This window comes from Doryrhamphus excisus, chromosome 6 (genome assembly GCF_030265055.1).
Source record: "Doryrhamphus excisus isolate RoL2022-K1 chromosome 6, RoL_Dexc_1.0, whole genome shotgun sequence".
NCBI lineage: Eukaryota > Metazoa > Chordata > Actinopteri > Syngnathiformes > Syngnathidae > Doryrhamphus > Doryrhamphus excisus.
Window position 1 is genome coordinate 21,358,163 of NC_080471.1, and position 26,866 is coordinate 21,385,028.

The 26,866-nt window shown below is 37.9% G+C and overlaps 1 protein-coding gene, 1 long non-coding RNA gene and 1 other non-coding gene across 5 annotated transcripts; 2 read left to right on the top strand and 1 right to left on the bottom strand.

The window, feature by feature from the left end:
* Positions 1-35: 35 nt before the first annotated feature.
* Positions 36-10,775, bottom strand: polg (polymerase (DNA directed), gamma). Of its 3 annotated transcripts, XM_058075503.1 has the most exons (21): positions 10,536-10,775; positions 9,776-10,376; positions 9,519-9,714; positions 9,268-9,435; positions 9,053-9,199; positions 8,108-8,187; positions 7,091-7,273; positions 6,844-6,986; positions 6,660-6,783; positions 6,353-6,574; positions 5,411-5,528; positions 5,219-5,284; positions 4,321-4,452; positions 4,097-4,257; positions 2,694-2,747; positions 2,494-2,611; positions 2,267-2,402; positions 1,933-2,179; positions 1,736-1,858; positions 546-714; positions 36-350 (listed from the first exon to the last, which is right to left on the bottom strand). In XM_058075503.1, exons 2-21 carry the CDS (start codon positions 10,345-10,347, stop codon positions 126-128), a joined length of 3,384 nt encoding a protein of 1,127 aa, XP_057931486.1. In that variant the 5' UTR covers positions 10,348-10,376; positions 10,536-10,775; the 3' UTR covers positions 36-125. The 3 variants fall into 3 exon arrangements, with proteins under 3 accessions (XP_057931486.1, XP_057931487.1, XP_057931488.1); XM_058075504.1 differs by lacking the exon at positions 546-714 and having other exon boundaries at positions 173-350; XM_058075505.1 differs by lacking the exons at positions 36-350; positions 546-714 and having other exon boundaries at positions 1,732-1,858.
* A 224-nt stretch (positions 10,776-10,999) lies between these two features.
* trnar-ucg (transfer RNA arginine (anticodon UCG)) lies at positions 11,000-11,072 on the top strand. Its single transcript has one exon. It is a non-coding gene; the product is annotated as a tRNA-Arg (tRNA).
* Positions 11,073-12,541: 1,469 nt separating this feature from the next.
* LOC131131675 (uncharacterized) lies at positions 12,542-26,061 on the top strand. Its single transcript, XR_009130227.1, has 4 exons — positions 12,542-12,688; positions 13,426-13,598; positions 16,885-17,109; positions 25,906-26,061. It is a non-coding gene; the product is annotated as an uncharacterized LOC131131675 (long non-coding RNA).
* Positions 26,062-26,866: the final 805 nt, after the last annotated feature.

The following is a 26,866-nucleotide window of genomic DNA, read 5'->3' on the forward strand; positions in this document are numbered from 1 at the left end:
CTAATGCGTGTGCAAACATACTCCTGCAAGGGAGGGATGGGGGGGGCACACACACATATACACACACATACACACACAACCATGTCTATTGTTCTATTGTGTTTTCAGCCCAGAAAGCTATCTCGTCAGATGTAAACAAACCGTGTAAGAAGGTTGGTGATCTGAAGTGCCAGTGCCGCTCGGTATCGGTCTTCACTGCGGACAAGGTACCGTACCTCGTCGTGGATGCTGATGCAGAAGCGTCCGTCAATGTTGTGTTCCTCAAAGAGCCACTTCATTGCCACCAGCATCAGATGAAGGTAATCCACTGCAGAGCTCTGGACCACCCAGTTCACTCTGCTGGTGATGAACTAACACAAGGGGAACACCAACACATTATATACTCATGACGTTCAGTTTGGACCTACAGAAATTAGCGCAGATACAAAAGCTGCGTTAGATATTGTTATAGTTGTTTGCATGGATTTAGGATTAGGATTTCGACTTATCATACGTTTATATTTTTTGGGTTGAGGTTCAATTCCATGAACCAATTCCTGGCTCACCTCATCCTTTACCGCTTTGGGTTCCAGAGCTCTGCTAATCCTGCAGCCCAACACGGGCGTAGCAGGCTGCGCCGAATGAGCAATGTTCTCCAGTTTGTTGAACATGTCCGACTCTGTGCCTCCAAACCACAAACGTTTTCCCACCAAATCCCACTTTCTCCGACGGGATCTTATGGATATTCATAAGACAGAGCGTTAAATGTAACAAAGAAGATTCATTCATTAATTTTCTACCGATTTTCCTCACAAGGGTCACAGGGGATGCTGGAGCCTATCCCAGCTGTCTTTGGGCAAGAGGCGGGGTACACGCTGGACTGGTCGCCAGCCAATCACAGGGCACATATAGACAAACAACCATTCACACTCACATTCATACCTATGGACAATTTGGAGTCACTAAATTAACCTAGCATGTTTTTGGAATGTGGGAGGAAACCGGAGTACCCGGAGAAAACCCACGCATGCACGGTGAAGACATACAAACTCCATATACAGATGGAATTGAACTCGGGTGTCCTCGCTGTGAGGCCTGTGCGCTAACCACTTGGTCGCCGTGCAGCCAGAGCTCATTGTTCTCATTCATTCATTCATTTTCTACCGCTTATCCTCACGAGGGTCACGGTGGGTGCTGGAGCCTATCCCAGCTGTCTTCGAGCGAGAGGCGGGGTACACCCTGGACTGGTCGCCAGCCAATCACAGGGCACATATAGACAACCATTCACACTCACATTCATACCTATGGACAATTTGGAGTCGCTAATTAACCTAGCATGTTTTTGGAATGTGGGAGGAAACCGGAGTACCCGGAGAAAACCCACGCATGCACGGGGGAGAACATGCAAACTCCACACAGAGATGGCCGAGGGTGGGATTGAACTCGGGTGTCATCGCTGTGAGGTCTGCACGCTAACCACTCGACCGCCGTGCCGTCGTTACAATTAAATATAACGAAATCTAAACAAAAATTATCTGAGATGTTAACCAACCAAGCAAAAATGCAACTAGGACGGTGGATAGCATTCAGGACTCACAGCGAGGAGACCCGAGTTCAATTCCACCCTCAGCCATCTCTGTGTGTTTGCATGTTCTCCGAGTACTCCGGCTTCCTCCCACATTCCAAAAACATGCTAGGATAATGGACAATTTGGCCGAGGGTGGGGCAAAGATGATCTACATTTATTTTTCCTCACCTCTGTGAAGCCAGTCTATTGATCTTCCGCAACTCCTGCAGGGATATGCTTCCGTCTTCCTCTTGTTCCAGCTCAATTTCCAATTCATTGACCAGCCATTCGCCTTCCTCAGACAGTTGGTATCTAACCACAGAACGAAAGATTGCTAAGTTTGCACAAACGACTCCTTAATGAATGAATAAAAGAGTGTCGTGTACCTGCGTAGACCCTTTGTTAAAGCATACATCTGTCTGGCCTTACTGGCAGCTTCGGTCTGAGTAAGGCGATGGTTGAATTGCATCAGTAGCCTTTCAGCAAAGGGCTGTCCTGCACCGTAGATGCGGCCGTAGTTAAACACCTTAGCGTGCTCTCGGCTGATCCCCACGGCATCGGCGGTGCGGCTGTGCAGGTCCGTGCCTTGGCTTTTCTTTCCCTGAAGGGTCATCCAGCCAAACGCTGTACACCCTGAATGCAACACGTATGACACAGACGTTGACTAGATAGAACGAGTATTTAAATTGTCTATATGTGCCCTATCCGCAGTGTACCCACCGTGCATGCCAGCAAAGTGAGCCTCCCCGAGCACAGCTGCAATCCACAACTCTTGAGAATCCACGTCTGCTCCGACAAGGTGGTAGCCAGGCGGTACTTGCACCATTGCCTTCAGTTCGCTGCCCACTCTGTCCCGCTGTACACAAACACGCCAAACATAGTCAACTGTTATGATTTTAACGTGTGTTTTTTTTTTTTCCATCGGCTGTGACGTCGGTGCGTCTTACACGTGCATTACTGGCAGTCAGCCACGTCGGCTCCACAGCACGCCGTGTTACCGTCCCAGCCGTGACAACCTGAGGTAATATCGAACCATACTGACCCTCTTCGTCAAAATCTTTGTGTCTTGGAAAAAACATACAAATGATTTTCTTTCACTTTTTTTTTTCCTGTCAAACAAAATGAAATGCATATAGAGCATACAAACCTGCTCACAAAATGTGGAAGATCCCCCTTCCGCAACCACACCACCATCTGGGAGCTAAAGACAAGAATTACACTCAATTATTGCTTTTACAGTACTATACTGTAACGGTCAATAAAATACAGAATATAGTAAATACAGAATAAAATACAGTAATCCCTTGCCACGGCACGGCCTCACAGCTAGGAGACAAGGGTTCAATTCCACCCTCGGCCATCTCTGTGTGGAGTTTGCATGTTCTCCCCGTGCATGCGTGGGTTTTCTCCAGGTACTCCGGTTTCCTCCCACATTCCAAAAACATGCTAGGTTAATTGGCGACTCCAAATTGCCCATAGGTATGAATGTGAGTGTGAATGGTTGTTTGTATATACAGTAAACCTCGGATATATCGGAAATTCGCTCACAACGGACAGATAAAAAAGAACCAATTTTTCTGTAATGCATTTCCAATAAAAATTCATATATCGGATTTTTTATAACGGATTTCGCCTATTTCGGACAATCTCCAGTCCCGTTCCAATGCATTTCCATTAAATTTCCCTCGCATATATCGGATGGCCGCATCGTCATTTGCAGTGTTTGCAGCGTTGCCTGCGCGTCCAGGTACATTGGAAACATAGTCAAGGAAGTGCCTTTTTATAACGGATAAAATCCGATTGACGCATATACCGGATATAAATCCGATATATGTGTAAAACGGACATTTTCCGGGATACGCATATAACGGATTTCGCTTATATCGGACAAAACCAGTGGGAACAATTGAATCTGATATATCCGAGGTTTACTGTATGTGCCCTGTGATTGGCTGGCCACCAGTCCAGGGTGTACCCCGCCTCTCGCCCGAAGACAGCTGGGATAGGCTCCAGCAACCTCCGCGACCCTCGTGAGGAAAAGCGGTAGAAAATGAATGAGTGAATCCCTTGCACTTTCATTTTCACGGCTATATATACACAGCCTATATTGAAATCTCACTGTGATATTCAGTGAGACACACAAGCACCAGACTTAATGCTGCTTTGACTCACTTCCTCTAGCACTGGAATATATTTACAGCAACACACTTATTTATTACTTAAGCTTATTTTCTGTTATGATGTCGACTATATTGCATAATACAAGTGTAACTGTGACCATAGGGGTGTTATTTCATGTCTAGAGGGCTCTAATGATGTGTAAAAAAACAGGTTTTCTATGCTGTAACTACAAAAATATTCAATTTAATAACGGAATCCTATGTCGTGGAATTAATTTATCGCAGTCCTGCATGGAAGCAATTAAACGCCGATAAACAAGGGGGTACTGTACTAAGAATACAATATGAGAATGAAACAAATGATGGAATATGCAACTATATCCATACAGTTATTATATTACTTGATCATCTATTTAGAAATGATTGAAACCTTATACGCTTATGAGCATTCCTCCAGAAAGACATCATTTTGTTGATTTCCAAGGCACGCGTGGCGTTGGTTCCACCCCTCCCTGCCCTCAGCGTACCGTCCTCCATCTTAGACAGGAAGTCTTTAGAAAAGGGACTGCCGACGTTATTTTGATTGCCGTCCTGAAACACACGCACATGTCTTACACAATGCCGGTCAGTGAAGATACTCTCACCGAGACTTACCTTATGTGGTAGTTTGAAAAACCAACACCCGGGTATATCTACATCATTGTGGGGGCCAATCCCTTGGTGATAGGGGCAGTTACTCTCCTCTGGGGCATAATGGGAATTACGGTTGCGTTGTTGTTGTTGTTTCTGCAATAAGAAATTAGATATTATTGTTCCATTAGGGTACACAAATGCAACACAACAAAACAATTTTGAACAGAGCTAATATTACCGTATTTTCCCGAAGTCACACTTTTTTTCATAGGTTGGCTGTTCCTGCGACTTATACATGAAAACTGTTTATGTTACATAAACTGGACACTTTTTCTGTTTGTTTATTTTTTGTGTAGCTGAATAAGCATTGTGTTAGCATATCTTACACAGCCCTGTAGACATGACAAAACACGACTATAGTCACATTTATACTCTTCTTATTTACAACATATTGCGCAACTGCAGGGTCTTGAGACACATGCTAACTCGCAAACTAGAGAGCTAGCGACCTAAACGGTAGCCTCCAAGTTATTTCCTTTAAACTTAAAAAAGCCAAAAACTTACCACTTCCACACGGATAGGGAGGATAACTATTAACAGTTATTGAACCTTTAACATGAACATTAATCAAACGTAATAATTTTTTCTGGGTACATGATACCATACAGCATCCATATCAAACATTAAACTTTCATATCAAGGCGGGGGCCTCAAACTAGTGTCCTGCGGGCCACATTTGAGACCCCTGTTGTAAAATAAATTAAATGCAAAAAAATGCAACTTATACTCCAGTGCGACTTTTTTTTCTACCGAATTATGCATTTTTGGCCTTGTGCGACTTATAGTCCAGAAAATACGGTAATAGTAATAATATTGTGTAATAGACGTGTATGACAAAAGACACCAACATAGCGCATACCTCATTTGCTATTGCATTAGCTCCAATTTCATCTGTCAGATTCTCCAAAGATCCAAACTCCTCCACCTGATCATGAAGTAAAAAATATCTTTCATGCACACATTTATTCTTGAGGGTTTGTTTATATTTGTATGGTGTGCAACACTCTTAAGAGTATCTGGTAGTATCTGGTACTATTACATTAAATGATACCTTTGCCCAAACGGTGCTGTCTGTCCACATGAGATCGTCCGATGTCGTGCACTCGTCATATTCAGGCTGTTCCTTGCTGTTCTGCTCACAGTACTCTCTGTAAACACGCTCGATCTCTCTGTAACGGTAATGGATTACATTTTTGAGTAGCTTCATGCAGATTTTTTGTGACTTCACAGATGTAATTTATATAAAGGTTAAAACAGTTTTGGTCCCAGTATTGACCCCTGGGGTATGCCGCACAATCTATTTAACGCCATATTTCTTCCTGTTTGCTGTGAAGGAGGGCTGTACGGCGGTCGAGTGACTTCATAGCTAGGAGACCCGAGTTCAATTCCACCTGTGTGGAGTTTGCATGTTCCCCCCCCGTGGGTTTTCTCCCACATTCCAAAAACATGCTAGGTTAATCCGCGACTCCAAATTGTCCATAGGTATGAATGTGAGTGTGAATGGTTGTTTGTCTATATGTGCCCTGTGATTGGCTGGCGACCAGTCCAGGGTGTACCCCGCCTCTCGCCTGAAGACAGCTGGGATAGGCTCCAGCACCCCCTGCGACCCTTGTGTGGATAAACAATAGAAAATGAATGAATGAATGAACATTACAATTGACTTTTACCCTAGTGGTTGTCTTGCATACTGGAAGGGACGTTGCAAAGGAGGGAGAGAAGACGTGTCAATAATCAGACCACTATGCTGGTTAGTTATTACTGTGCATTCATAGGAGCAGATCCTATGTTCCATGTAGCTGATGTTGAGTTCTGAACTTTGTAACTGTTTTTGTAACCGTTGGCGACCAGTCCAGGGTGTACCCCGCCTCTCGCCCGAAGACAGCTGGGATAGGCTCCAGCACCCCCGTGACCCTCGTGAGGATAAGCGTTAGAAAATGAATGAATGAAGCTTTTGAAGAACTGAAAGCTGGATTCATCAGACATTAGACTATACCTGTGAGGGCAAACTGGACCTAGACTTCCCTCCTGGGAATTCAGGTTATCCCTGCGTCCAGGAACCAGATATCCCCATCCATGTTTCTCTGTGTAATGCAAGGGAAAACCATCCCACGTCAGACCCATCAGCTTCGGAGTCATTCTCATCTGAAGACTAATGAGACTAGCTCCAGGGGACCAGCCGTCCTCGGACATCTTCTCACACAGCTTACGGTACCACCTAATGAAGCAACCGAGATGAGGATGCAATGAGGAAGAGTGGAAAGAACACAGGTTGGTTCTAACGTGTTTTGTGGAAATCAAACCCAGGATGTCCAGGCAGGTGTTGTTTTCTCTTGGGAAGTCGATTGACTGTTTCCTTCAGTTTATCAATAGCCAACCTATTGGGGCAACCTGCTGTCATGTCCTCTTCAGATGGTGGACCTTCATCTTGGAGAGTTTGGTTTAATCATTTTTAAATGGATTATTTTTATTATTTTTTTTATGTACCTTCCATCCAGTCTGAAAGAGGAGGAGCGATTTGGGATTCAGACACTTTCTTGTTCTGTTTCCTCTTGCTGACTGGCAGTTTTTTCAGCTTGAACTCCTGGACGTCCCACTCAAGGTCCCAAAGCCAAGGATCATTTTTAAATCTAAGGTCAAATACATAAAATATGAAGTTGCTCCCTATATAAAAAAACAGTTGCTATGTTATGATATGATGTTTTTTCCACAATGTTATACTAAATAGGCTCACCTCTCATCCTCCAGAAGCTGACATGCATCATCAGCAAGAGTCATGAGTGACTTCTTCATCTCTCGCTGCAGCTCTTCGTAAATGTCTTGAGAATCCTCCAGATATCTCCCCCAGTTTTGATTGACAGGAAGGTAGCTCACACCCATCTCCAGCATCCCCGCAAACGTGACTGGGTGGGGACATCTTGGAAAAAGGTAAATCACTAAGTCAGTATGATGCTCTAGAGCAGGGGTCTCAAACTCAATTTACTTGAGGGGCCACTGGAGCTCGGGTCTGGGTGAGACTGGGTCGCATCAGATTTTCCAAAAAATAAAAATGAAAAAAACTTCGCTTTGGTTCCAATTTTCTACAAGAAAAGCTCTGATAAAACATTCCACTGTTCTCAAATATCTTACTTTTTATTTTTCTACACAAAATAAGATGAAAAATAAATAAACAAATCAAGAATAAAGAAAATCAATCCGTAATAAATAAATATAATAATAATAAAACGGCAAATAATAAAAACCTAAGAAACCACATATAGTTGGTGGGTAGACAAATTATTTTTTTCAGATTAAAATGAACAAAGCATTATTAGAGCCCTGTAGACATGACAAAACACGACTATAGTCACATTTATACTTTTTTATTTACAACATATTGCGCAACTGCAGGGTCTTGAGACACATGCTAACTCGCAAACTAGAGAGCTAGCGACCTAAACGGTAGCCTTCAAGTTATTTCCTTTAAACTTAAATAGCCAAAAACTTACCACTTCCACACAGATAGTGAGGATAACTATTAACAGTTATTTAACCTTTAACATGAACATTAATCAAATGTAATAATTTTTTCTGGGTACATGATACCATACAGCATCCATATCAAATTTGCGCGGGTCGCACTAACATTAAACTTTCATATCAAGACGGGGGCCTCAAACTAGTGTCCTGCTGGCCACATTTGGCCCGCGGGCCGTGTGTTTGAGACCCCTGCTCTAGAGACAGTGACCTACAAATGATAGGGTGTTCTTACCTTTCCATGAAGAGCGGTAACTCTTCTGTGAAGACTTGGTGAGTGGCTTCTACATCCATGGCGCAGTACCTCATTAGCTCCTGCAGGAGGTAGCAGACACAAGGTTAAAGGTTGAATTGGTTGCATTTAGATGGCTAGTTAGGATAAGATAAAATGTGCCTATATTTGTCCCTCAGTGGGGAAATTTCCATTGCACAGCAGCAAGAGTACACAATATATGTGTATAAGAATACACGATTCCACATATTGTTGGTGGGTAGACATTATTTTTTTTTCAGATTAAAATGAACAAAGCATTATTAGAGCCCTGTAGACATGACAAAACACAACTACTATAGTCACATTTATACTTTTTTTATTTACAACATATTGCGCAACTGCAGGGTCTTGAGACACATGCTAACTCGCAAACTAGAGAGCTAGCGACCTAAACGGTAGCCTTCAAGTTATTTCCTTTCAACTTAAATAGCCAAATAACTTACCACTTCCACACGGATAGGGAGGATAACGATTAACAGTTATTTAACCTTTAACATGAACATTAATCAAATGTAATAATTTTTTCTGGGTACATGATACCATACAGCATCCATATCAAACTAACATTAAACTTTCATAACAAGGCGGGGGCCTCAAACTAGTGTCCTGCGGGCCACATTTGGCCCGCGGGCCGCGTGTTTGTGACCCCTGAACTATACTGAATATAAAAAACAAAGTATTGCACAGATGTATATAGCGGTGTAGTTATCACTGTGAAACATTATAATAAAAGGTATTAATTTTTGCATACGAATTGGTAGATAACTACTTTAAAAAACATGTATCAAAATTACTGTGAGGTAGATACTCAAATATAGTTAAACAGATTTAGTATTGATTGACTCCATTGTGCATTTGACCTCATTTTTACTGTCATATTGTCATGCTGTGTTGCGACCATCATACCTGGAAGTGGTTCCTGACGTCCATCATGGTCCCCTTTACAAAGGTCTCTCGTGCCTCCTTCTGCAGCGGCGGCCCTCCCACGTACAGAGCATGGACATCGGCTAAATTATTAATACTGCTAATATTCACCCAGTCCCAATAACCAATCTGCACACACGTTACACACAATGGTTAAAATGCACATCTCAAGCTAAAAATGACATAAATACACAAACCTTTGGGGCGTCTCGTTTCTGTCCGACTTTCTTCATGTGTTGGGTGACCTCCTGGAGGCCCCTTCTTTTGCCTAGCTTGTTAGCCATCCACAGCGTACGCTGGAAACCGGTTAGACCTGAGATAGCCATGTGTAGACTCATCGTGTCCATAAAGCGGACCTTAGAACCCTTAAAAAACAAAAACAAAAACACATAACTTAAACTCGTGTCTGGTTACGGAACCTAAAGTGATAGCGATAGCAAACGCCGACCTTCAATAAGTATTGCTCCTTAATATAAGATCGGTCAAAACTGACGTTATGCCCCACAATGAGACGCTCCTTCCACTGACCCCCTGGAGGACGGACTGAGTTCACCTGCGTCTCCAATGGGATGAGGTCAGCTAGGGTCAGCTGATTCGACCAGGAGTATCGCTCCTCAATTAGACGTTTGCTGCACCAAGAGTACCTTAAAATAGACATATAATTTACTTAACGTATTGTGACCCCGTATATACCTTATTTCTCACCAGTTAGTAGGAGACAAAGCAACCGCCAGTGTAGGACACTGTCCCTCAGTTATGCACACCTCCACATCAAACACAAGCGCGGTCTCGTCCGGGAAATCGACCCTGTGACTTTCCCCGTTGGGCCCGTAGCGTGTCCATCCAGCCTCCCGTGCCCACTCCTGAGGCATACTCGGAGGTTCTGCTTGCAGCAGCTTGGTGGCAGCTTCCAAGTAGGGAAGACTTTGCTTCTGCGCCAACGTACGAAAATGCTCGTCGATATTGCGGCCGTACATTTTGGAAAGCTTTAGCTCCACGTCGGGTAACAGTGACGTTTCTCGTCCCCACAGCTGATGCCGCTGCAAGTGCTTCACACTGCGGTCCACAGATTCTTCTCGGTAGTCTGGTTGTAGACCACGAAATATCTGCTCGTGCAGGCGTCTGGACAGCATCTGGATGTTAAGGGGGTTCATGCGGGTCTCTGCGGTGTCCTCGTTGTGAACTGAGTGGGGCTTTGTGGAGCAGAAGGTGCGGATCCATATCTTTATGTTGGAGATGATAGATCTCTGCAGGGGACAGCTTATGGCAGGAAGCATCACCTCATCTGGGATTCTAACTGCAGCCACTAAATGAAAACAACCATATTACTTGGTGTCAAAAACACTTATAGTACATCTACTGTAGCTTTACAGTAGCATAAACGTGATACATAATCACCTCAAACTTAGTTAAATTAGTGAAATAACGTATCAACAATGGATTGTTTATACCAACTTGAACTTACCTAAGTCAAATCATGATTGCTTTGGGTCCATGTGATGCTAAGTCGGTTGTGGTGTTTTTTTCCGCGATAGGAAGAAAAGTAAATAATACCGGTCACTATTATTACCGCGTTATTTCACTACTAAACTACAAAAGAAATGCATTAAAATGTATTTACGCTACCAAACATACAGACGACCACTGAACTAAATACTCATAGCAAAGCTCCAGCCGCTTCAGCGTGGCTGTCAAGAGATCAACGTAAAAGTTTTAGCGACATCTAGCGGTCTGGATGACAGTGTAATTAAAAGAAACAAGAAGCGCTGCAGATGAGAGACTCTTAAAATGTATTTCAGCTGTATAGAGAATAAGGAGGAACGCACACATTCACAAACAACACATTGAACTAAATGTATTTATCACATTGAGCGCCTACCTCTCCGTGAGATTTTTATCTATGCTGTTGTACAACCGTTAGGATCCATCGGCCGTGTGGCCTAATGGATAAGGCATCTGACTTCGGATCAGGGGATTGCAGGTTCGAGTCCTGCCACGGTCGTTCTTTTTTACGTCATTTGTTGTTTTGCACAGACAAGAAAACAGATCAAAAACTACAATAATAGTTCATTCCGATTTGGACCAGTTAAAAAAAAACTGAATCTCATTCATCAAGTCTACTGTATAGCTAAATGGAGAGTGGCTACTCAAGGGCACTTAATAATAATTGAATAATTACATCTGAATAAATTATATCAGACACTGTGGTATTTATGAAATAATAATAAAAAATATATTCTGGATAAATGATATCAGACATTGTGGTATTCATGAAATAATAATATAAGAATACAGTCTAGGTAAATGATACCAGACACCGTGATATTTATGAAATAATAATGAAAACACATATTCTAGATAAATGATATCAGACATTGTAGTATTCATGAAATAAGAATATAAGAATACATTCTGGATTAATGATACCAGACACCGTGATATTCATGAAATAATAATACAAGAATACATTTTGGATAAATGATATCAGACACCTTGGTATTCACAAAATAATAATAAAATAATTCATTCTGGATAAATGATATCAGACACAGTGGTATTCATTGAATAATAATAAAATAATATATTCTGGATAAATGATATCAGACATTGTAGTATTCATTAAATAATAATAAAATAATCCATTCTGGATAAATCATATCAGATATTGTGGTATTCATTAAATAATAATGAAAGAATACATTATGTATAAATGATATCAGGCATTGTTGTATTCATGAAATAATAATAATAAAATAATCCATTCTGGATAAATTATATCAGATATTGTGGTATTCATTCAATAATTATACAATAATTAATTCTGAATAAATGATATAATACAATGTGGCATTAATAATAATAATATAAAATTGATTCTGGATAAATGATATCAGACATTGTTGTATTCATGAAATAATAATAATAATAAAAAAATACACTGTGGATAAATGATATCAGATATTGTGGTATTCATTAAATAATTATCCCATAATTAATTCTGAATTAATGACATAAGACAATGTGGTATTAATTAAATAATAATAAAATAATCGATTGTGGATAAATGATATCAGACAACGAGTATACTTTGTAAACATCTTATGTTTGTATGGTTTCTTACATTGTCTCATATTGTCACATTGTTTGACTTCTTTGCGGAAGAAGTTCCATGTTTTAAAATGACTTTTAAGTTGCTTTGCCCTCTGATTGTTGAAAATATAGTTTAATAATTTCAGCTGTTTGATGATTAAAAAACAAAAAACAAATGTTAATAAATTGTGAATGATCTTAGTCTGTGTGCTAAAAGAAAGAAAAGGAAATCTTAATTAAGGAGGGAACCATCCTTCCCAAATTCAACCCGGAGCCCTGTGATTGGTCGAGCCGGTAATATATTCTGACGTCATCAACAGAGCAGCATGACTGACAGAAAAGAGGAAGCGCGCTGTGGCTGGAGGAGAGGCAGAAGGTGGAGGAACGAGGATGGAAGTGGACTCCTGTGGGAGCAATGCCACCCTACCAGGGCCCTCAATGCCACCCTACCAGGGCCCCCCTGTTCCTTCTGGAGGATACCACACGTCTGTTGTTGGAGGACTCTACTACTCGGCCTTTTTTAAATGGGTAAGAAAAGCAGCATTTCCACTTCCGTGACGTTTTCCTTCGCTTCGCACCATGTGGCTTACTGCCGTGGTGCATTCAGGGAACACCTGAGACATTTAGAGATCTTTACATATTAAAAAAAAAACATTCCACAAATGTGACATTAATAATGCATATTAAAACCTAATTGACATTATATGATACATATATTTTAATATATGAATGCCGTATACTTGAGTAGAAGTAGGCCGGTGACATAACTGTTATTAAAAGTGTCAGTAAACGCGTCGAATGAAAAGCATGTAACATGTTGGAAATGACATGTGTTTTAAGAAAAAGAAATCACGGTCACGGCCGTGGTCATGTGACGTTGCGTGGGTTCCATCCGTGATCAGCGGTTATGTTAACCGATTACATTATTATTATTATCATACATACTGTAGCCATCAGTTTTTCGTTTTAGGATTTATATTTACTACATATTTTTATTTTCCTTGCACAAAAATACGTAGTTAATGTTTCTTTATATTTTTGTTTATATTAATAGCTTTTTATTGTTTAATTTTTTTGTGTGTAATATTTCCTGGCCTGTTTTTTTCTCTACTTTTATACTGTAATGTGAAATATAGAGGATTAATACTGACCTAATTATTATGTGAGTGTTCTCCTCCTCCTTTGGATCATATTTTGTACTATATTTCATCAATATGGCTTCTTGTGAACTAAATCATGTTTTCATATATTTTTTTTAATTTTAGATATAAAGTGTAATGACAAGGGTCTCCAGCCACCACATGGATTGGGGGTCTGTTTCTGTCTTTGGTTATCTAGCTGTATGAGTATCAAAAACCTGTCATAAAGCTAGATAACCGAATGTAGGAACGACTTCCAGAACATCCAGCAGGGAAATAAATCTACTTTGGAATTAAAGGTAAGGGATTTGAACAGTTAAGTACTTTGCATTGCTTGCAGTTTTGAATATATACAGCAAAATATTTAATACAAAAATGTACAAAATCTGTTTTTTTAATTATTATTCCGGAATTTCACTCAAGGCCCAACCATGTAAAAAAAAAACACAAATAAAACTTCAGTGTCATTGGAAATCAATTCAGCATCTCAAGGATGAGCGACACTAAAAGTAGAAGTATTTTATTAAAAAAGTATTTAAAAAGTATTTAATATTATATTATATAAAGCTGTAAAGGAGCGGTAATGAATAGACCAAGGGTGTCCAAAGTGCAGCCCGGAGACCATTTACAGCCCGTGGCCTCTTTTGTTTTGTTTTTATCTAAAATGCAATTAAACAAGAATATTAAAAAAAAAAAACGCAGCACATATGAATTAGCGGTCATTTTTACGAGAAGAAAGACAAACGAGTCGAAGACTAAAGGCGTAATATTAGGTGGAAAAATATCATAAAGTTGAAAATATTAACGGCTAAAATGTGTAAAAAGTCATGAGATTATGAGAAACAAACAAAAGAAAGTTGCAATTTCAGACATTAAAAAAAAAACTAATATTACCAAAAAGGTAAATAAATAAATAATTATTAATGTGAAAAAATATCTACATGCTTTTTTTTGTATGCATCCCTCGATAGGAAATTGTGGTATTCATGAAAATAATATAAAATATTACATTCTGGATAAATGATATCAGACACTGTGGTATTCATGAAATAATAATAATAATAATAAAAGAATACATTCTAAATAAATGATATCAGACACCGTGGTATTCATGAAATAATAATAATAACAGTATACATTCTGGATAAATGATATCAGATACCAAGAATACATTCTGGATAATTGATATCAAACATTGTGGTATTCCTGAAATAATAATAATAATAAAATAATACATTCTGGATAAATGATATCAGACACCATGTTATTCAAGAAATAATAATACAAGAATACATTTTGGATAAATGATATCAGACACCGTGGTATTCATGAAATAATAATAAAATAATACATTCTGGATAAATGATATCAGACACCATGGTAGTCATGAAATAATAATAACAATATACATTCTGGATAAATGATATCAGACACCATGGTATTCATGAAATAATGATAAAAGAATACATTTTGGATAAATGATATCAGACACCGTGGTAATTATGAAATAATAATAAAAAAATATTCTGGATAAATGATCTCAGACACCATGGTATTTATGAAATAATAATAGAATAATTCTGGATAAATGATATCAGACATAAAGTTGAAAATATTAACGACTAAAATATGTCAAAAGTCATGAGATTATAAGAAACAAACAAAACAAAGTTGCAATTCCAGAAATGTTCAAAAATATATCATATTACAAAAAAGTAAATAAATAAAAAATATGAAAAAATATCGACATATTTTTTTTTCTTTTTTCTCAGTATTCATCCCTTGATGGAAAAACTTAGGACATTCGGAATAGACCATTTTAAGAAGGTCCGGGCCTTGACGTGCACGTTGGGTTCCTGTGCCAAAACCCACCATCTTAAGTGTAATATCTTTATGAATTATTACATTCAATCCCTCCTCGCCACCTGCAACACAGGTGAATTAAGACGGCATCTTTTACATTCATTTCAATGCAAAGCAGCTTTATTTACCGAATAAAGAAAAAGGGGAAACAGCGGCTTTGTGCCGCCACTAAATGTCTCCAGGACGACATAATACGGTGGAGTGCTGTAGGACCCTCGGCACAACGGCCTTTAAAAAAACACTTAGCATCCGTGTTTAAAAAGCTGTAACAAATCTTAAGAGTCTATGGGATACATTGTAGCAGGCCTCAATGAGGGGGGGGGGGCATCCTGTAGACGGGAGTTGAACTTTTCAACTTGGTACTTCAGTGTGATGCAGTCCATATCAGCCCCGAAAGCCTAAGGAGCACCAGAGTGAGATGAGGTTTTCATTCAGTGCCCTGAACGCCTCATTTGGTGGAGTTGGCTGTTTAATTGCTTCGTTTCACTGGAGGATATTGGACATGTGAAAAGGGGTCGGAGCCTCTTCCTGTTATACGTTAGCGTGCGAACATGACAATGAATGGACGTAAAGATGCTAGAGCGGGGGTCTCAAACACGCGGCCTGCGGGCCACATTTGGCCCGCGGGCCACATTTTGATATGGATTCTGTATGGTATCATGTACCCAGAAAAAATTATTCATGTTAAAGGTTAAATAACTGTTAATAGTTTTCCTCCCTATCCATGTGGAAGTGGTAAGTTTTTGGCTTTTTAAGTTTAAACTTAAAAAAAACTCAAACTCAATTTACCTGGGGGCCACTGGAGCTAGGGACTGGGCGAGACTGGGCCGCATCAGGTTTTCCCAAAAAAAACAAAAAAAAACGCATTTATTAAAAACAGAAAAATTAATAAACTTTGCTTTGGTTCCGATTTTCTACAAGAAAAGCTCTGATAAAACATTCCACTGTTCTCAAATATTTTCATTTTTATTTTTCTACACAAAATAAGGTCAAGAATAAAGAAAATCAATCAGTAATAAATAAATATAATAATAATAATAAAACGGCAAATAATAAAAACTTAAGAAACCACATATAGTTGCCGGGTAGACAAATTATTTTTTTCAGATTAAAATGAACAAAGCATTATTAGAGCCCTGTAGACATGACAAAACACGACTATAGTCACATTTATACTCTTTTTATTTACAACATATTGCGCAACTGCAGGGTCTTGAGACACATGCTAACTCGCAAACTAGAGAGCTAGCGACCTAAACGGTATCACCCAAGTTATTTCCTTGAAACTTAAACAGCCAAAAACTTACCACTTCCACATGGACAGGGAGGATAACTATTAACAGTTATTTAACCTTTAACATGAACATTAATCAAACGTAATAATTTTTTCTGGGTACATGATACCATACAGCATCCATATCAAACTTGCATTAAACGTTCATATCAAGGCGGGGGCCTTGAACTAGTGTCCTGCGGGCCACATTTGGCCCGCGGGCCGCATGTTTGAGACCCCTGGTTTAAAGGAAATAACTGAGACCCCTGCGCTAGAGTCTTTATTTATGGGATGCTCCAAGGCACCGTTGTGTAATCCTTTATACTACATGAAAGATTCCGAGATTCCGAATTACAACGCAGGTTTAATAAAGAAACATATGATGAAGCATCCCGGCGCTCGATCAGCGTACAAACACGCATTGATTGTCGTTTTCTTTGTCGTTACAGATTTTCAATTAGCGCCGTTGGAGCTGAAAAGATGCTCCAAGCGACAATTCGAGAGGAAAACCAGGATGGGGTCGCAACAGCAATGGGATGCCATCTGCGCCGCCAGGGAGGGACGGCGTGCCCAATGCCAGGAGGCGCACAAAGACCTTGGCCCATCCTCCGATTCTGGAGGAGCCATCTTGGGAGATGCCATGATATCTAAAATGGCTGGGCCTGACATACAAGGTGGGTTATATCATTCGTTTTTTTTTTTTTTTTTAGTAGGGTACCAGCGGTTAAGGTGGTGCCGGTTGTGTGGGAGGGGGTTTCACGGGGGGGGGGGGACTACGCTTGTGTGTGTGTGTGTTCAAGATGGCCGAAGGACAGATGAGTTTCCCATTTCCTCCCTAGTCTCCCTTTTTTCATCTGGCCTCTCCTCCTGCTAATTAGCAGTTAGTGGGTGATGTGAACGGGGGGAAGGTGGGGGGGGGGGGTGATGGTGGTGGTGGTAGAGTGGGGGTGGGTAGCAAACAAAATTAATGAGCTGGCACCGGTTGAAGGAAAGCTGCCACCCTCTCTTGTCACGGTGCGCCATTGTCGGCGTGCACCTGGCAAATCAGATCCATGCACAATTTAAAAAGTAACATTTTATTTTTAGTCTTGTTGTCAATAACCGTTTCATAACAAAGACTCATAGATATTAAAAGATAACTGCACTTGTTTGGGATTTTTTTCTGTGCGTTTTAAACAAAAAAAGTCTCATTAATGCACGGAATAGGACACACCTATTCCTATGCTTCCAAAGACCGCTATTAAAAAAACTCACATTGATCAAAAATAAAAATAAAAATAAAAATAAAAATAAAAATAAAAATAAAAATAAAAATAAAAATAAAAATAAAAATAAAAATAAAAATAAAAATAAAAATAAAAATAAAAATAAAAATAAAAATAAAAATAAAAATAAAAATAAAAATAAAAATAAAAATAAAAATATTATATTAGGAAAGAAGGAAGTGAGCAAATGTAACAGTTACTGATTGTAAAAGTACCATATGGAGGGGTAGGATTTAATAAGCTTTGCTTCTTCCTACTCCTTTTGGACATGTGGAACTGTGAACTGATTATGTGATGCATTCAATTGTAATCTAATGCATGTTCAAATGAAATAAAACCATTACCATTACCAAAGTGCTGCCATTGGCAACTTTCCTTGGCCCCATCACGGGTTATTTAGCAGTCACACTCAATGAAAAGTCTTTCTTTGGGTATTCCAGTTCACAGAACGATACAGTCCACGACTCGACTCGGACATGCAATATTGTACGGAAATTTTGGTGACATTTTGCCACAAAAACCCAATCAGACTAAAACTGAGGCATACAAAACCCCAAGTTTTACTTTATTTCACTTCATTGAAGCATATTCACATACCAGGAAAAGTGTTGTTTTGCTATGATAAAAAAAGCAACATTTTTTATAGGTCACATCATTCTGTCAAAATATTTCTTAACCCATTCGCTACCAAAGACATATATCTACATTTTTTTTAACCTGAACACTTGTTCCCAAAGACATATTTATACATATTTTATGTTTTTTTTCCCGCAAGAGGCACAAAAAGGTGATGATGCGACTCCACAATAGAACCGAACATGTTTGGTGTAGTTTTAAGTCAAAAAAACGTCCACAAGAAGTGCATTTTCTAAGAGGTCACGGTGCATTTTTCCATAGAAATACATGGTCCGCACAAACCAGGAAGTGAAAAGGCATCTGGCCGTGTAGCACAAAAGAAGTTACACCAAATAATTCAATTGCGAATGTGATCATTGTACTAAATAGTGGCAAATATATATTTTCATGTAAAGAAAGCATTTTTTGTGTGTTTGTGTATGGCTTTCCCCCCATTTTTTGTTGAGAACTGATATTTTGCTGAAACTTACCTATGTTCTATTGCTGATTACATCTGAAAGATGAGATTCTAATCTTTTTTATGTATATACCATGTCTATGTAGCCCAACAACATAATAGTCTGTGTGGCTTCAAATGCCTTCAAATGTCAAAAATGACCGATACCAATGTTACATTGAAGTACATCTCATGGTTACATGTAAACAAAACAAGTCGTAACATGATTTAGTAGTAACAGATGCATTGTTCGGCAATAAATAATAAGTCCAGAATGACTTCATGATAAAAGAATGATGAGTAAAAAATAGGGCTGTCAAAAAGAGCGTGTTAGCGGTGGGAACGGATTTATTTCATGAATTACGGGAATTGTTTCATGAACGCATATGCATCATCAACGATCAACTCACAATAACATCTCTAGTCCATTCGGCATCAGAACGAAACCTCCTCATGAGATGCATTCAGGGACAACACTCCGAACATAATTGTATGGTCATATCACCTCGTACTTCGGTACGTGACAAAATAAATAAATAAACAAACAAACAAATAAATAAATAAAAATTGAATAAAAATTAAATAAAAATTAAACAACAATTAAATAAAAAATAAATAAAATAAAATAATATAAAGTTAAAAAAATAACTTAAATTATATTAGGAAAGCAGGAAGTGAACAAATAAATAACAGTTACTGATTGTAAAAGTACCAGATGGAAGGGTAGGATTTAATAAGCTTTGCTTCTTCCTACTCCTTTTGGACATGTGGAACTGTGAACTGACTATGTGATGCATTCAATTGTAATCTGATGCAGGTTCAAATGACATAAAAAATTACCATTACAATAAACAACGGCTTTATTATGTGTGTGTATACGTGGTCTAAATAAACAGAAAGACAAAGAGAAAGTGTTATGAAGTACAATTTGCTGCATTAAATATGCCAAAAAATTAATTGCTTCATTGCTCAGATGTTCTGCTATTGCTACAATTTCAAACATTATTATTAATTTGGAGCTCATCTTTCAATGAAATACAGTAAAAATTTGCATATTTTAGACAGTTCCAAATGCTGATTAATCATGATTAATGAGTTAATTTGCAAAACATGATTAATCTGATTAAAAATTGTAACCATTTGAGAGGCCTAGTGGTATAAGTCAAGTCCCCATATTGGCTTTTAGTATATACCCACCATGCATCTAATAAGATGTACTGATATTTATCAATAATTTTGACTTTATAAAGATGAAAATTATCATTCATAATTTTCATATCATTATCATTTTGCACCGCATCACCCGTAAAGGTGTGAGGGTGTGTCAATTCCATGAAATAAACACATAATAGCACGGTTAGCTTTGCATTTTGATGCAGCTCCCGTACCGTATCGAATGAAGCGTACCTCAGGTTGGTTCCCGTGTCGCCGGGAGCGCACAAACATGTGAGCATGTGTCTTCCCCGCCAACATGTGCAGCTGCCGTGCTTGCGTGTTAATGAAGAGCGTTGTGCATTTTCACATTATCATTCAAGTCCGCTCTCTTCTTGCTCGCTCCCCTCTCTCAATAGCTGTTTAGCCCCCCTCCATACCCGTCACCCTCTGACACCCCCCCCCCCCCCCCCCTAAAAAGACAGCTTTCCCACAATTGTGGGAGCTGGTGCTGTGGCGGGCCTTGGCTTGGGGGGCAGGGTGGGAAAAGGCCCTCCAGACTAGACATGAGCAGATGCCTGAGACATTAGACTGTCGTGCGGAGCACCGAGGTCGGCTGAGGCGCTGAGTTTTAATGTGTTTGCAAGTGTATGTGTGTTTGATATGTGTGCGTCGGGGAGGGGTGCCGGAGTGCCACCTGACTGTTCATTAGTCTATTCAGGACCCCCCCCTCTTTGCATGTCTGAAAGGCATGGAGATGTGATGCTGTTTTTCTCTGCCAATTGAGAAGGATTCAGTGGCATTAGAGGTGCATTCAAACACCGCATGCACACACGAGCGCTGACCTACACCTTATAATCCACCTCCGATGCAATTATACATCTCCGTTATCCGTATTGGAAATCTGATTCCATGTTCCACCCGAAACCTTTTGACGTATCTTAGCTCAGGTTGGCATCAGGATGCAGTTTGTTTTTAACAAGACGGGCGTCGTGCAACATTGTCAAATGGCATCGCCCAAAAGCACACGTTTATCAGTGACCCAGCTGACAAGCTGAATGATGTCACTCGCCGATAATGAGCCTCACACCGGCACCGCACGCATCTCGGGTGATTTTTCTTACATCTTGTCATTCATATATCATACGGGCAAAGGCCAAAATATGTCTTCCAGATTGTGTGGGTGCAGATAGAAGAGGAACTGCAACGTGAAGGTCAAATATGAATCATCAAAATATAACGCAGTTTGATATACAGTCGGCTATACTTAATTCTGTGATATCGATATACCCAATCATCAATACTTGATTACTGGAGGTATTGATAGTTCCGCATCATTTAGGGTATCCTACTACACATACTACATACATAGGCTTTGTGCAGAAACACTCCATCTCTGCACCATTCATGTCATGTGAAATTACAAACCCTACACTATGAAATCTGTTTTAATTTTTTTTGCACCCCAAAAATTTGGTTTTATATTTTTTACACTTATTTTACCAGCATAGGGTGTGTTATTTTGTGACAGTAAATAAAAATCCTTCATGCAATAGATGATTGGCCAAATTTTCCCTAACTTTAGAAATCAGTAGTAGAACATGGGTAAGTTTCAGGAAAATATCAGTTCCCGACTATAAAAGTCTTTTTGAAAAAAACCTTCACTTTGACAAAAATATTTTACTTTACCAACATAAATATCACAAAAAATGGGTTGTGTTACATTAACATAATTTATTTATAAATATAACACCATGTACTAAGTTTCAGGAAAATATCAGTTCCCAACTATAAAAGTCTTTAGGAAAAAGCCTTTCATTTTAGCACAAATATTTTTTTGCTTTTTACTATACCAACATAAATAACACAAACTTTAGAAATCAGTAGTAGAACATGGGTAAGTTTCAGGAAAATATCAGTTCCCAACTATAAAATTCTTTAGGAAAAAAACTTTCGTTTTGACGCAAATATTTTTTTGCTTTTTACTATACCAACATAAATAACACAAACTTTAGAAATCAGTAGTAGAACATGGGTAAGTTTCGGGGAAATATCAGTTCCCAACTATAAAGGTCTTGAGGAAAAAAAACCTTTGTTTTGACACAAATATTTTTTTGCTTTTTACTATACCAACATAAATAACACAAACTTTAGAAATCAGTAGTAGAACGTGGGTAAGTTTCAGGGAAATATCAGTTCCCAACTATAAAAGTCTTTAGGAAAAAAACTTTCATTTTGACACAAATATTTTTTGCTTTTTACTATACCAACATAAATAACACAAACTTGAGAAATCAGTAGTAGAACGTTGGTAAGTTTCAGGGAAATATCAGTTCCCAACTATAAAAGTCTTTAGGAAAAAAACTTTCATTTTGACACAAACATTTTTTGCTTTTTACTATACCAACATAAATAACACAAACTTTAGAAATCAGTACTAGAACATGGGTAAGTTTCAGGGAAATATCAGTTCCCAACTATAAAAGTCTTTAGGAAAAAAAACCTTTGTTTTGACACAAATATTTTTTTGCTTTTTACTATACCAACATAAATAACACAAACTTTAGAAATCAGTAGTAGAACATGGGTAAGTTTCAGGAAAATATCAGTTCCCAACTATAAAAGTCTTTAGGAAAAAAACTTTCATTTTTGACACAAATATTTTTTGCTTTTTACTATACCAACATAAATAACACAAACTTTAGAAATCAGTAGTAGAACATTAGTAAGTTTCAGGAAAATATCAGTTCCCAACTATAAAAGTCTTAAGGAAAAAAACTTTCATTTTGACACAAATTGTAAAATTGTAATCTGATGCATGTTCAAATGAAATAAAACCATTACCATTATCCATCCATTATCTATGCTCATTAGAGGGTATGCTGGAGCCTATTCCAGCTGACTTTGGGCTACTGCTCGCCAGCCAATCACAGGGCACATACGTATAGACAAACAACCATTCACACTCACATTCATACCTATGGACAATTCGGAGTCGCCGAAACGGAGTACCCGGAGAATCCTAAGCGGAGATTCGAACCTTGATCTTCCCAATCTCCTGACTGTGTAGCCAACATGCTAACCACTTGGCCACTTAGAATTATTAAAGCATCTAAATACGCAATTCAATACAATTGATGTGTGTTGAGAGCTCGGTGCAAGAATAAAATATACCTCTCGTCTTTTTACACTAAGGATCTACACAAGGTTAATGTACATTGTAAAATGCATGTTTATATCAAAGCACTAAAATGCAACACAATGTAAACACTCATCCGGTTTGAGTCCCACACACACACACACACACACACACAGCTTCCATTCACGCTCCATAAGCCCGGCGTTCCCAAGTTTCAGGCCATCGCCCCTGGGTGCAGGTCTGGGGGTGTCCAAACCCCCCCCCCCCCCCGAAGGCGGCTTTCCTCCTTCCAGTTCTAGAATGTGCTGTAAGCCAATAATAAAAAAGTAACAATAGTCTAGGTGAGCATAAGCTCTCAGGTCTTTGTGGTGGAACCACGCTGGTATACGAAAGCAAGAGTCCTTTGACTAACTCTCGAGGAACATTATTATTATTATTTATTTATTTTTTGGAGGGCGACATTTTGTGAGCCATACGCACGTACTGAATAATTCAGAATCTGATGAATAAATGTCTTGCCTTTGTCTAATCTCTGAAACAACGGATGTACTCAATTAAGATGTTCATTCATTCATTCATTGACTGGGGAGGAGGAGGAGGATTTAGGGCATTGATGGAACCCGTTCATAAAAAAAAAACAAAAAAACTCTCTTTTATTGTATTATTTAAATCAGAGGAATGCTGTGTGTGCAGAAAAAAAATATTGTATATAATATAATATATAATAATTATATGTAATAATATAATATAATGTATTTTATATATAATATAAATATTATATTCTATCAATATTATATTACATTTATTTACATATATTACATTTAAATAAATATGAAAATAAATATAATATAATATAATTATAGAATTATAATATAATTCTATCAATCTATCAATATCATATTACATTTATTTACCTATATTATATTATTTTATTTTATATATAATATATATAATATATTCTATCAATATTATATTACATTTATTACATATAGTATATGTAAATAAATATGTGAATAAATATAATATAATATAATTATAGAATTATGATATAATTCTACCAATCTATCGATCTATCAATATTATATTACATTTATTTACTTATATTTACCTACATTTACTTACTTTATATTATATTATATTATATTATATTATATTATATTATATTATATTATATTATATTATATTATATTATATTATATTATATTATATTATATTATATTATATTATATTATATTATATTATATTATATTATATTATATTATATTATATTATATTATATTATATTATATTATATTATATTATATTATATTATATTATATTATATTATATTATATTATATATTATATATTGCAGAAAAATATATTTAAATAAAATATGTGTGTGTGTGAGAGAGAGAGATACTGAATGCATACTTATTTGGATTTGCTTAATTATTGTGGAAATATTTTTTGTCATTACTTAAAAATAGTGAGTGCAAAGACAGCTGGGATAGGCTCCAGCACCCCCCGTGACCCTCGTGAGGATAAGCGGTAGAAAATGAATGAATGAGTGAATCTTCTAGATAATCTATTGTATTATATTGGTATTATATTTCAATTTATAGATAACAAAGCATGAACACATCATTTAAAAGAAATACTGTATGTTTGCATTTTTTCTTACATGTTTTAAGCTCCTATGATGTAATGTCTGATACAGACCGAAAGCCCCCCCCCCCCTCCCCCCTTCCCCCCCATGTGGGTCAATCAAAGCTCATCTGGACTCTCTTAATGCAACTTTGACCCAGACTAATCTCTCACAAAGCCTGATCTTAAGTATCTTAAATAAAGATATAAAGATAAGTTATGAGTGGAGGTTCTTTTTTTTTGGCTAAAATTCCTCGTCTGTTTAGGCATCCATGTCAAGTTCAAGTTCACGACTTGTACAGAGAAGTCGGAGGTGGTCTTGCACGATGGAGGGATGGGGGTTACATAACCTTTGACCTCTCGGGGGGGTTGCTATGGGGAAGAGGCCAGCAGGCGCAATAATGCACCGTTGAAAAGGCCAAACTGTCACACACACACACAACTTCCATTCACACTAGTTTCGGAATGTTTGTTATAATTCATTCAATCCATGTCAGCTTTTTAAGATATATGAAATATAATATATAGTATATCAAATAGCATATATTCATGTTTTAAAAAGGCTACCCATCAAATCTTAATTGTTCTTTGTATCATTTCTATGTCCGACAGCCAAGTGCGTGTCTGCATGCCGCTTCTGTAAATATGTGCAAAGTGTGGCCTCATTTAAGGTCGCAGGGGAGGGAGGGGGGTTTGGGGGTGGGGGGGCGACGAATAAAGCAGTGTGTATTTGCATACGCTGCATGCCGTCTGCAGAAAAAAAGGAGCGGGTAAAAAAAGATATCAGGGGTGGACAAAGAGAACAAGGACAAATCCTTCATTGTGGGCTCGGTGGGAGAAAAAGGCGCGTCTGAATTGGGGAGTGGGTGAAAATTGACAGAGAAAGAGTTGGGGCCGGTTCCCCGTGGGGATAAAAGCCTCCAGATCCTTCCATGCATACAGACTGAAAATAGACAAACAACACGTAGCGAGAACACCGGCTTATTTGTATAGGACATAAAAGGACGTTTGTCTTTTTCTACAGCGGGACCGCAATTCATGATTTTAGTTTCTTTATAGCCTCTCTGTGAATTACGCAATTTCATTTGAAATATCCGTTATTCAGGAAATATAATTGCAGTTAAAATATATAAAAATATATTTACAGCACTATAGCAGTTCATTATATTGACTTTTTTCCACGTATTAATACTTTTCTTTATTTTTTTTGTCCACAGGATGGAAACTTCAAGCTGCACCAAAGTCATCCAAAAGTCATCATAAAAATTATTGTTGTAAAGTCTTTATTTTGTCGAAATTGTTCAAGTGTTATTGAGTTATTTTCTTATGTAAAATGTAAAATTTATTATGAAATCTGCAAATAAAAAGCTTCCTGACATCAAATTTGTGTTTTTTTTTCATAGTTTTGTTTAAGAAAATATATACATTTGCATTAATAAATGTTTTTATTGCAGAAAAAGCATTGCTTTCAACATTATTCATATATATTATTTGATAATTTTGATATTATTTGATTATTATTTGATAAGTATCATTATATATTATATTTTATTATTTTTTATTATATATCATTATTTATTATCATGTATTATTTGGTAATATTGAAGCTGACTTTGTAAATATTGTATATGTTATAAGACAAATGACCAGAAAAGAAAAGGCCGGTTAAAAGCATTTTTCGTTGTAGTGTAGTTTGTAGTGATTTGAGTTAGAATTAGACAATTTAATGAATGAATAAATGAATGTCTGTTCTATTAATAAAAACATAATTCATTTTTTAAAGCACCCATAATTGAGAAATACTGGAAGGCCCGAATATAGCATCACAAGCAATTGTAATGAAGGAGCAGAACCGGCAGTAAAACACTTTGTTTACTTTTACATTTAAAATTAATATAAGCTCAACTACACCATGTTGCTATTGTTATATAAAACACTAAAATCCCATTCTCCCATTCTGCATGGTGGATGAGTGGTTCGCACGCAGGCCTCACAGCTGGGAGACCCAATTTCAATTCCACCTTCGGCCATCTTTGTGTGGAGTTTGCATGTTCTCCCCGTGGATTTTCTCCGGGTACTCCGGTTTCCTCCCACATTCCAAAAACATGCTAGGTTAATTAGCGACTCCAAATTGTCCATAGGTATGAATGTGAGTGTGAATGGTTGTTTGTCTATATG